This window comes from Oncorhynchus mykiss, chromosome 9 (genome assembly GCF_057628025.1).
Source record: "Oncorhynchus mykiss isolate SJ-2025 chromosome 9, ASM5762802v1, whole genome shotgun sequence".
NCBI lineage: Eukaryota > Metazoa > Chordata > Actinopteri > Salmoniformes > Salmonidae > Oncorhynchus > Oncorhynchus mykiss.
Window position 1 is genome coordinate 83,679,381 of NC_143030.1, and position 11,687 is coordinate 83,691,067.

At 52.4% G+C, this 11,687-nt stretch overlaps 1 protein-coding gene across 1 annotated transcript in view; it reads right to left on the minus strand.

The window, feature by feature from the left end:
- The window catches only part of lgr6 (leucine-rich repeat containing G protein-coupled receptor 6), a 92,751-nt gene extending 82,755 nt beyond the window's left edge, over window positions 1–9,996 (minus strand). The window contains exon 1 of the mRNA XM_090185777.1: window positions 9,316–9,996. Within this exon, the coding sequence (XP_090041903.1) occupies window positions 9,316–9,515 (200 nt within the window). The 5' untranslated portion in view covers window positions 9,516–9,996. The remainder of the gene's footprint in view (window positions 1–9,315) is intronic.
- Window positions 9,997–11,687: the final 1,691 nt, after the last annotated feature.

An 11,687-nucleotide genomic window follows, 5' to 3' on the forward strand; every position in this document is an offset into this window, starting at 1 on the left:
GCATGGTGGTGGTAGAGATGGTTTGGGGTCAGCATGGTGGTGGTAGAGATGGTTTGGAGTCAGCATGGTGGTGGTAGTGTGATGGTTTGGGGTCCAGCATGGTGGTGGTAGTGTGATGGTTTGGGGTCAGCATGGTGGTGGTAGTGTGATGGTTTGGGGTTAACATGGTGGTGGTAGTGGGATGGTTTGGGGTCCAGCATGGTGGTGGTAGTGTGATGATTTGGGGTCAGCATGGTGGTGGTAGTGTGATGGTTTGGGGTCCAGCATGGTGGTGGTAGTGTGATGGTTTGGGGTCCAGCATGGTGGTGGTAGTGTGATGGTTTGGGGTCAGCGTGGTGTTGGTAGTGTGAGGGTTTGGGGTCAGCATGGTGGTGGTAGTGTGATGGTTTGAGGTCCAGCATGGTGGTGGTAGTGTGATGGTTTAGGGTCCAGCATGGTGGTGGTAGTGTGATGGTTTGAGGTCCAGCATGGTGGTGGTAGTGGGATGGTTTGGGGTCCAGCATGGTGGTGGTAGTGTGATGATTTGGGGTCCAGCATGGTGGTGGTAGTGTGATGGTTTGGGGTCAGCGTGGTGTTGGTAGTGTGAGGGTTTGGGGTCAGCATGGTGGTGGTAGTGTGATGGTTTGAGGTCCAGCATGGTGGTGGTAGTGTGATGGTTTAGGGTCCAGCATGGTGGTGGTAGTGTGATGGTTTTGGGTCCAGCATGGTGGTGGTAGTGTGATGGTTTGGGGTCAGCATGGTGGTGGTAGTGTGATGGTTTGGGGTCAGCATGGTGGTGGTAGTGTGATGTTTTGGGGTCAGCATGGTGGTGGTAGTGTGATGTTTTGGGGTCAGCATGGTGGTGGTAGTGTGATGGTTTGGGGTCAGCATGGTGGTGGTAGTGTGATGGTTTGGGGAGGCTTTGCTGCCTCAGGACCTGGACGACTTGCCTTAATAGAAGGAACCATGAATTCTGTATCAGATAATTCTACAGGAGAATGTCAGGCCATCCGTCTGTGAGCTGAAGCACAGCTGGGTCATGCAGCAATACAATGATCCAAAAGTTTTGGAATGGCCTAGTCAAAGTCCAGACCTAATCCCAATTGAGATGTTGTGTCAGGACTTTAAAGGAGCAGTTCAGGCTTGAAAATCCACAAATGTCGCTGAGTTAAAGCAGTTCTGCATGGAAGACTCTGGACGAACTGTCTACTGTTAAAAAACGTTTGTTTTAATGGACAATTCTATGAACTGCCTTGGGCAAGTGTTCAAGTTTACACACTACCTGTTATCGAATCATGAAGTGAAATATAAAACGCAACATGTTAAGTGTTGTCAGGGAGCATTTCTCCTGTGCCTTCATCCACCCACCTGACAGGTGTGGCATATACAAGAAGCTGATTAAACAGCACGGTCATTTACACAGGTGCACCTTGTGTTGGGAACAATAAAAGGCCACCGTTTTGTCACACAACACAATGTCATAGAAGTTTTAAAGGAGTGTGCAATTGGCATGCTGACTGCAGGACTGTCCACCCGTTGTTGCCAGATAACTAAATGTTTCTCTAAAACAAAGTCGTTTTGGAAACGTGGTAGTATGTCCAACCGGCCTCACGACCGCAGACCACGTGTAACCACACCTGCCCAGGACCTCCACATACAGCATCTTCACCTGAGGGACGGTCTGAGACCAGCCAACCGGAAGAATTATTGCAAAACATTTCTGAAACTATCTCGGGGAAGCTCGTCGTCCTCACCAGGGTCTTGACCTCAAATCACAAGCACCGAATACAACAGGTAGACCTTACAGTGAAATGCTTACTTACGAGCCTCTAACCAACAATGTAGTTTTAAAAAATACAGATAAGAAATAAAAGTAATAAGTCAATAAAGAGCAGCAGTAAAATAACAATGTGGAGACTATATACAGGGTATTACGGTACAGAGTCAATGTGGAGGCTATATACAGGGTATTACGGTACAGAGTCAATGTGGAGGCTATATACAGGGTATTACGGTACAGAGTCAATGTGGAGGCTATATACAGGGTATTACGGTACAGAGTCAATGTGGAGACTATATACAGGGTATTATGGTACAGAGTCAATGTGGAGGCTATATACAGGGTGTTACGGTACAGAGTCAATGTGGAGGCTATATACAGGGGGTACCGGTCCAGAGTCAATGTGGAGGCTATATACAGGGTATTACGGTACAGAGTCAATGTGGAGGCTATATACAGGGTGTTACGGTACAGAGTCAATGTGGAGGCTATATACAGGGTATTACGGTACAGAGTCAATGTGGAGGCTATATACAGGGTATTGTGGTACAGAGTCAATGTGGAGGCTATATACAGGGGGTACCAGTACAGAGTCAATGTGGAGGCTATATACAGGGTATTACGGTACAGAGTCAATGTGGAGGCTATATACAGGGTATTATGGTACAGAGTCAATGTGGAGGCTATATACAGGGTATTATGGTACAGAGTCAATGTGGAGGCTATATACAGGGTATTATCGTACAGAGTCAATGTGGAGGCTATATACAGGGTATTATCGTACAGAGTCAATGTGGAGGCTATATACAGGGTATTATGGTACAGAGTCAATGTGGAGGCTATATACAGGGTATTATGGTACAGAGTCAATGTGGAGGCTATATATCATTCCAGTGATGTACTGGGCCGTACGAGCAGTTGTTGTTTACCAAGCACATCACTATTAGTCCTGTTGTTTACCAAGCATGTCACTATTAGTCCTGTTGTTTACCAAGCATGTCACTGTTAGTCCTGTTGTTTACCAAGCATGTCACTGTTAGTCCTGTTGTTTACCAAGCATGTCACTATTAGTCCTGTTGTTTACCAAGCATGTCACTATTAGTCCTGTTGTTTACCAAGCATGTCACTGTTAGTCCTGTTGTTTACCAAGCATGTCACTGTTAGTCCTGTTGTTTACCAAGCACATCACTGTTAGTCCTGTTGTTTACCAAGCATGTAACTGTTAGTCCTGTTGTTTACCAAGCATGTCACTGTTAGTCCTGTTGTTTACCAAGCACATCACTGTTAGTCCTGTTGTTTACCAAGCATGTCACTGTTAGTCCTGTTGTTTACCAAGCATGTCACTGTTAGTCCTGTTGTTTACCAAGCATGTCACTGTTAGTCCTGTTGTTTACCAAGCATGTCACTGTTAGTCCTGTTGTTTACCAAGCATGTAACTGTTAGTCCTGTTGTTTACCAAGCACGTGCCAAATTAAATTGGCCTTCACGAGCCAAAACGTCCAAGTAAATAAATTGTATCTGTGAGCTACTTTCAGAAGCTCTGGCTCAATTTAAACCAGCAGAACTCTCAGATTCATACTCAGGTATCATATGAGCTACACTCTCTGCCTCGGTTTTATTACGGTGGTGTTACCTGCAGGTACATACAACACCTCTCCATACTGCCTACCAGAGGCTTGCTTTCTCTTAAAACACACACAAGCCCCTGGGCAGCTCCTTCTCTCTAATCTCGTATCAAAGCCTGCGTCTTTCAAAGCATCACACACACACACACACACATACATATACATACACACACACACGATCTTCCTGTCCAGTTTTGCACCCCCTCAGGCTCGTGCAGTGGAGGAGATTTTTGCAGTCTATACTCGGCCTTGTCTCAGGGTAGTAAGTTAGGGGTCTGTTGATATCCCTCTAGTGGTGTGGGGTCTATACTCGGCCTTGTCTCAGGGTAGTAAGTTAGGGGTCTGTTGATATCCCTCTAGTGGTGTGGGGTCTATACTCGGCCTTGTCTCAGGGTAGTAAGTTAGGGGTCTGTTGATATCCCTCTAGTGGTGTGGGGTCTATACTCGGCCTTGTCTCAGGGTAGTAAGTTAGGGGTCTGTTGATATCCCTCTAGTGGTGTGGGGTCTATACTCGGCCTTGTCTCAGGGTAGTAAGTTAGGGGTCTGTTGATATCCCTCTAGTGGTGTGGGGCTGTGCTTTGGCAAAGTGGGTGGGATTATATCCTGCCTGGTTGGCCCTGTTTGCGGGTATCGTCGGACGGGGCCACAGTGTCTCCCAATCCCTCCTGTCTCAGTCTCCAGTATCTATGCTACAATAGTCTATGTGCCTGGAGGCTGGGGTTAGTCTGTTATATCTGGAGTATTTCTCATGTCTTATCAGGTGTCTCTCTGCCTCTCTGTCTCTCTCAATTCAATTCAAGGGGCGTTATTGACATGGGAAACGTGTTAACATTACCAAAGCAAGTGAGGTAGATAATATACAAAAGTGAAATAAACAATAAATAAACAGTCTCTCTCTCTCTCTCTACCTCTCTCTACATCTCTCTACCTCTCTCTACATCTCTCTACCTCTCTCTAACTCTCTCTACCTCTCTCTACCTCTCTCTACCTCTCTCTACCTCTCTCTCTCTCTCTACCTCTCTCTACCTCTCTCTACCTCTCTCTACCTGGCCTGATGACTCCTGGCTGTCCCCAGTCCATCTGGTCACGCTGCTGAGGCTATGGAACCCTGACCTGTTCACCAGACGTGCTTCCTTGTCCCGGACCTGCTGTTTTCGACTGTCTCTCTCTACCGCACCTGCTGTCTCTAACTCTGAATGATATTTCCTCCTGAGGTGCTGACCTTTGCACCCTCTACAACCACTGTGATTATTATTGTTATTTGACCCTGCTGGTCATCTATGAACGTTTGAACATCTTGGAGAACGATCTGGCCGGTGGAGGCTGCTGAGGGGAGGACGGCTTGTCATAATGGATGGAATATTTCACTGAAATGATATCATGCACATCAAAGGGTGGTTGATACCGTTATGAGCTGTCCTCCTCTCAGCTGCCTCCACTGGATCTGGCCTTAATGTACTCTGATCATCAGGGCGGCAGGGTAGCCTAGTGGTTAGAGTAACCGAAAGGTTGCAAGTTCATATCCCTGAGCTGACAAGGTACAAATCTGTCGTTCTGCCCCTGAACAAGGCAGTTAACCCTCTGTTCCTAGACCAGTTAACCCACTGTTCCTAGACCAGTTAACCCACTGTTCCTAGGCCGTCATTGTAAATAAGAATTTGTTCTTAACTGACTTGCCTGGTTAAATAACAGTTAGATAAAAGATGTAATCTCCGCTTACAAAGCCTGAAAGGGACTGGCCGCCCCCCCCCCCCCCGAGACGAGCTCCTCTTCTTCCTAAGTTCTTGTCTTCCTTGCCACTGTGCTTCTACATCTGCGTTGCTTATTGTTTGGGGCTGCTGATATAAAAATCCTTCATAAATAAATGTTATTTGATGACACACACCACCTCACACACACACACCCTTCTAGTTGCTTAAAGTAACAATTCTCTTCATAAATCATAGAGAAATATATTGTAGGAACTCTGAAAACAGTCTGTTCTTCTGATTCGTGAGGTGTTACTATGGAGAGACACAGAGAAAGATGGCAGGACATTTGAGCCTGTGTGTCCTGTAGCGCTGTGTTTAGAAACACTTGGATGGGTCAGTACGAATACAGCAGCCTCCGTTTGATGTTAGAATGTCCTGCAGTCTGTCCAGGACTGCAGGACAGGACAGGACATCTGCAGGACATCAGGTCACCTGTAGTCTGTATAACGGCCCCTCTAGAGGTCACCTGATGTCCTGCAGTCTGTATAACGGCCCCTCTAGAGGTCACCTGATGTCCTGTAGTCTGTATGACGGCCCCTCTAGAGGTCACCTGATGTCCTGTAGTCTGTATAACGGCCCATCTAGAGGTCACCTGATGTCCTGCAGTCTGTATGACAGCGCCTCTAGAGGTCACCTGATGTCCTGTAGTCTGTATGACGGCCCCTCTAGAGGTCACCTGATGTCCTGCAGTCTGTATGACGGCCCCTCTAGAGGTCACCTGATGTCCTGTAGTCTGTATGACGGCCCCTCTAGAGGTCACGTGATGTCCTGTAGTCTGTATGACGGCCCCTCTAGAGGTCACCTGATGTCCTGTAGTCTGTATGACGGCCCCTCTAGAGGTCACCTGATGTCCTGTAGTCTGTATGACGGCCCCTCTAGAGGTCACCTGATGTCCTGCAGTCTGTATGACGGCCCCTCTAGAGGTCACCTGATGTCCTGTAGTCTGTATAACGGCCCCTCTAGAGGTCACCTGATGTCCTGCAGTCTGTCCACCTGTGATTCCCTCTAGAGGTCACCTGATGTCCAGCAGTCTGTATGATGGCCCCTCTAGAGGTCACCTGATGTCCTGCAGTCTGTATAACGGCCCCTCTAGAGGTCACCTGATGTCCTGCAGTCTGTCCACCTGTGATTCCCTCTAGAGGTCACCTGATGTCCTGCAGTCTGTCCACCTGTGATTCCCTCTAGAGGTCACCTGATGTCCTGCAGTCTGTATAACGGCCCCTCTAGAGGTCACCTGATGTCCTGCAGTCTGTATGACGGCCCCTCTAGAGGTCACCTGATGTCCTGCAGTCTGTATGACAGCGCCTCTAGAGGTCACCTGATGTCCTGCAGTCTGTATGACGGCCCCTCTAGAGGTCACCTGATGTCCTGCAGTCTGTATGACGGCCCCTCTAGAGGTCACCTGATGTCCTGCAGTCTGTATAACGGCCCCTCTAGAGGTCACCTGATGTCCTGCAGTCTGTCCACCTGTGATTCCCTCTAGAGGTCACCTGATGTCCTGCAGTCTGTATGACAGCGCCTCTAGAGGTCACCTGATGTCCTGCAGTCTGTATGACAGCGCCTCTAGAGGTCACCTGATGTCCTGCAGTCTGTCCAACTGTGATTCCCTCTAGAGGTCACCTGATGTCCTGTAGTCTGTATGACGGCCCCTCTAGAGGTCACCTGATGTCCTGCAGTCTGTATGACGGCCCCTCTAGAGGTCACCTGATGTCCTGCAGTCTGTATCCAGATAGGTAAATATAGATACATACTGTAGGGTAGAGGGGGTAGGGGGTAGGGGAGAGGGGGTAGGGGGTAGGGGAGAGGGGGTAGGGTAGAGGGGGTAGAGGGGGTAGGGGGTAGGGGAGAGGGGGTAGGGGGTAGGGGAGAGGGGGTAGGGTAGAGGGGGTAGAGGGGGTAGGGGGTAGGGGAGAGGGGGTAGGGTAGAGGGGGTAGGGGGTAGGGGAGAGGGGGTAGGGGTAGGGTAAATATAGAATAGGGGGTAGGGTAGAGGGGGTAGGGGGTAGGGGAGAGGGGGTAGGGGTAGGGTAAATATAGAATAGGGGGTAGGGGAGAGGGGGTAGGGGGTAGGGGAGAGGAGGTAGGGGGTAGGGGAAAGGGGGTAGGGGGTAGGGGAGAGGGGGTAGGGGGTAGGGTAGAGGGGGTAGGGGGTAGGGGAGAGGGGGTAGGGGGTAGGGGAGAGGGGGTAGGGGGTAGGGTAGAGGGGGTAGGGGGTAGGGGAGAGGGGGTAGGGGTAGGGTAAATATAGAATAGGGGGTAGGGTAGAGGGGGTAGGGGGTAGGGGAGAGGGGGTAGGGATAGGGTAAATATAGAATAGGGGGTAGGGGAGAGGGGGTAGGGGGTAGGGGAGAGGAGGTAGGGGTAGGGTAAATATAGAATAGGGGGTAGGGGAGAGGGGTAGGGGGGTAGAGGGGGTAGGGTAGAGGAGGTAGGGGTAGGGTAGAGGGGGTAGGGTAGAAGAGGTAGGATGTAGGGTAGAGGGGGTAGGGTAGAGGAGGTAGGGGTAGGGTAGAGTGGGTAGGGTAGAGTGGGTAGGGTAGAGGGGGTAGGGTAGAGGAGGTAGGGGAGAGTGGGTAGGGTAGAGGGGGTAGGGTAGAGGAGGTAGGGGTAGGGTAGAGGGGGTAGGGGGTAGGGGGTAGGGTAGAGGAGGTAGGGTAGGGTAGAGGGGGTAGGGGGTAGGGTAGAGGGTGTAGGGTGTAGGGTAGAGTGGGTAGGGTAGAGTGGGTAGGGTAGAGGGGGTAGGGTAGGGTAGAGGGGGTAGGGTAGAGGGTAGAGGGGGTAGGGTAGAGGGGGTAGGGTAGAGGGGGTAGGGTAGAGGGTAGAGGGGGTAGGGTAGAGGAGGTAGGGTGTAGGGTAGAGGGGGTAGGGTAGAGGGGGTAGGGTAGAGGAGGTAGGGTAGAGGAGGTAGGGGAGAGGGGGTAGGGTAGAGGGGGTAGAGGGGGTAGGGTAGAGGGGGTAGGGTAAAGGAGGTAGAGGGGGTAGGGTAGAGGAGGTAGGGTAGAGGAGGTAGGGTAGAGGGGGTAGGGTGTAGGGTAGAGGGGGTAGGGTAGAGGGGGTAGGGGTAGGTTAAATATAGATACAGTACATATTGCAGTGTACTTACAGGTAAGTAGTTAGGTGGCTGAGGGGTAGGGTAGAGGGGGTAGGGTAGAGGAGGTAGGGTGTAGGGTAGAGGGGGTAGGGTAGAGGGGGTAGGGTAGAGGGGGTAGGGTAGAGGGTAGAGGGGGTAGGGTAGAGGGGGTAGGGTAGAGTGAGTAGGGTAGAGGAGGTAGGGTAGAGTGGGTAGGGTAGAAGAGGTAGGGGTAGGTTAAATATAGTTACATACTGTAGTGTACTTACAGGTAAGTAGTTAGGCTGCTGAGGGGTAGGGTAGAGGGGGTAGGGTAGAGGGGGTAGAGGGGGTAGGGTAGAGTGGGTAGGGTAGAGGAGGTAGGGTAGAGGAGGTAGGGGAGAGGGGGTAGGGTAGAGGGGGTAGGGGGTAGGGTAGAGGGGGTAGGGTAGAGGAGGTAGAGGGGGTAGGGTAGATGGGGTAGGGTAGAGGAGGTAGGGTAGAGGGTAGAGGGGGTAGGGTAGAGGGTAGAGGGGGTAGGGTAGAGGGGGTAGGGTAGAGGGTAGAGGGGGTAGGGTAGAGGGGGTAGGGTAGAGGGTAGAGGGGGTAGGTAGAGGGGGTAGCGTAGAGGGTAGAGGGGGTAGGGTAGAGGGGGTAGGGTAGAGGGGGTAGGGTAGAGGGGGTAGGGTAGAGGGTAGAGGGGGTAGGGTAGAGGGGGTAGGGTGTAGGGTAGAGGGGGTAGGGTAGAGGGGGTAGGGTAGAGGAGGTAGGGGTAGGTTAAATATAGATACATATTGTAGTGTACTTACAGGTAAATAGTTAGGTGGCTGAGGGGTAGGGTAGAAGGGGTAGGGTAGAGGACGTAGGGTGTAGGGTAGAGGGGGTAGGGTAGAGGAGGTAGGGTAGAGGGGGTAGGGTAGAGGAGGTAGGGTGTAGGGTAGAGGGGGTAGGGTAGAGGGGGTAGGGTAGAGGAGGTAGGGTAGAGGAGGTAGGGGAGAGGGGGTAGGGTAGAGGGGGTAGGGGGTAGGGTAGAGGGGGTAGGGTAGAGGGGGTAGAGGGGGTAGGGTAGAGGGGGTAGGGTAGAGGAGGTAGGGGTAGGTTAAATATAGATACATATTGTAGTGTACTTACAGGTAAGTAGTTAGGTGGCTGAGGTTGTCAGGTACAGCTGATAGTCCCAGTTCAGAACAGTCCGCCAGAACAAAGATACCATCCTCCTCACACTGACACGGAGAAGGGCACAGTCCTGCCCCCGATGAGTCCTTCTGCCCCCCGCGCCCGTACCCCAACACACCCCACGACCAGCACAGCACCATCAACACACACAGCATCTCTCTTTCTGTCCGTCTCTCACAGACTGATCATTTATTATTTTCTCCCCTTTCTCTCTCTCTCTCCCTCTCTCTCTCTCTCTCTCTCTCTCTCTTTCTGTCAGTCTCTCCAGTCTTGTCAGTCTCTCCAGTCTTGTCAGTCTCTCTCTCTTTCTGTCAGTCTCTCCAGTCTTGTCAGTCTCTCTGTCAGTCTCTCCAGTCTTGTCAGTATCTCTCTCTTTCTGTCAGTCTCTCCAGTCTTGTCAGTCTCTCCAGTCTTGTCAGTCTCTCTCTCTTTCTGTCAGTCTCTCCAGTCTTGTCAGTCTCTCTGTCAGTCTCTCCAGGCTTGTCAGTCTCTCTCTCTCCAGTTGGTATACCAGTCAGCAGTTAGGTCCCATAGTTTGCATAACACATCTCTTGGTTGCCTTCTCCCTCTGCTCTATCTCTTCTTCTGTATCAATCTGCCTCTCACCTCTCTCTCTCTCTCTCTCTCTCTCTCTCTTTTGAAACATGTACCTATTGTATAGTGAGTTCATCAGCTCTGAATGTGCTGTGCTGATTGGCTCAAAGTTTTGGACCTGGGCTGGAACATTTCAGATGAGGGGAGGGCCCTAGATCCCTTTTTCTTTGAGTCTGGGAGGGAGAAAATAGGACGAAGAGTGGAACAGAGAGCAGTGGAGAGGAGGGGAAGAGAGAGGAGGGGGGAGGAGGGGGGAGGAGGGGAAGAGAGAGGAGAGGGGGAGGAGGGGAAGAGAGAGGAGTGGAGAGGAGGGGAAGAGAGAAGAGTGGGGAGGAGGGGAAAAGAGAGGAGTGGAGAGGAGGGGAAGAGAGAGGAGTGGGGAGGAGGGGAAGAGAGAGGAGTGGAGAGGAGGGGAAGAGAGAGGAGTGGAGAGGAGGGGAAGAGAAGAGTGGGGAGGAGAGGAAGAGAGAAGAATGGAGAGGAGGGGAAGATAGAGGAGTGGGGAGGAGGGGAAGAGAGAGGAGTGGAGAGGAGGGGAAGAGAGAGGAGTGGGGAGGAGGGGAAGAGAGAGGAGTGGGGAGGAGGGGAAGATAGAGGAGTGGGGAGGAGGGGAAGAGAGAGGAGTGGGGAGGAGGGGAAGAGAGAGGAGTGGAGAGGAGGGGAAGAGAGAGGAGTGGGGAGGAGAGAGAGGAGTGGAGAGGAGAGGAGGGGAAGAGAGAGGAGTGGAGAGGAGGGGAAGAGAGAGGAGTGGAGAGGAGGGGAAGAGAGAGGAGTGGGGAGGAGAGAGAGGAGTGGAGAGGAGAGGAGGGGAAGAGAGAGGAGTGGAGAGGAGGGGAAGAGAGAGGAGTGGGGAGGAGGGGAAGAGAGAGGAGGGGGGAGGAGGGGAAGAGAGAGGAGGGGGGAGGAGGGGAAGAGAGAGGAGTGGAGAGGAGGGGAAGAGAGAAGTGGTGGGTGAGAGGTGGGTGAGATGGGGTTGAGAGGGGGTGAGAGGTGGGTGAGATGGGGTGAGAGGAGGTGAGAGGTGGGTGAGATGGGGGTGAGAGGGGGTGAGAGGTGGGTGAGATGGGGGTGAGAGGGGGTGAGAGGTGGGTGAGAGGGGGTGAGAGGAGGTGAGAGGTGGGTAAGATGGGGGTGAGAGGAGGTGAGAGGTGGGTGAGAGGGGGTGAGAGGAGGTGAGAGGTGGGTGAGATGGGGGTGAGAGGAGGTGAGAGGGGGTGAGAGGTGGGTGAGATGGGGGTGAGAGGGGGTGAGAGGTGGGTGAGAGGGGGTGAGAGGAGGTGAGAGGTGGGTGAGATGTGGGTGAGAGGTGGGTGAGATGGGGTGAGAGGGGGTGAAAGGTGGGTGAGAGGGGGTGAGAGGAGGTGAGAGGTGGGTGAGATGGGGGTGAGAGGGGGTGAGAGGAGGTGAGAGGGGGGTGAGATGGGGGTGAGAGGGGGTGAGAGGTGGTTGAGATGGGGGTGAGAGGAGGTGAGAGGTGGGTGAGATGTGGGTGAGATGGGGGTGAGAGGGGGTGAGAGGTGGGTGAGAGGGCGTGAGAGGAGGTGAGAGGTGGGTGAGAGGGGGTGAGATGGGGGTGAGAGGTGGGTGAGATGGGGGTGAGAGGAGGTGAGAGGTGGGTGAGAGGGGGTGAGAGGAGGTGAGAGGTGGGTGAGATGTGGGTGAGAGGTGGGTGAGAGGTGGGTGAGATGGGGTGAGAGGGGGTGAAAGGTGGGTGAGATGGGGGTGAGAGGGGG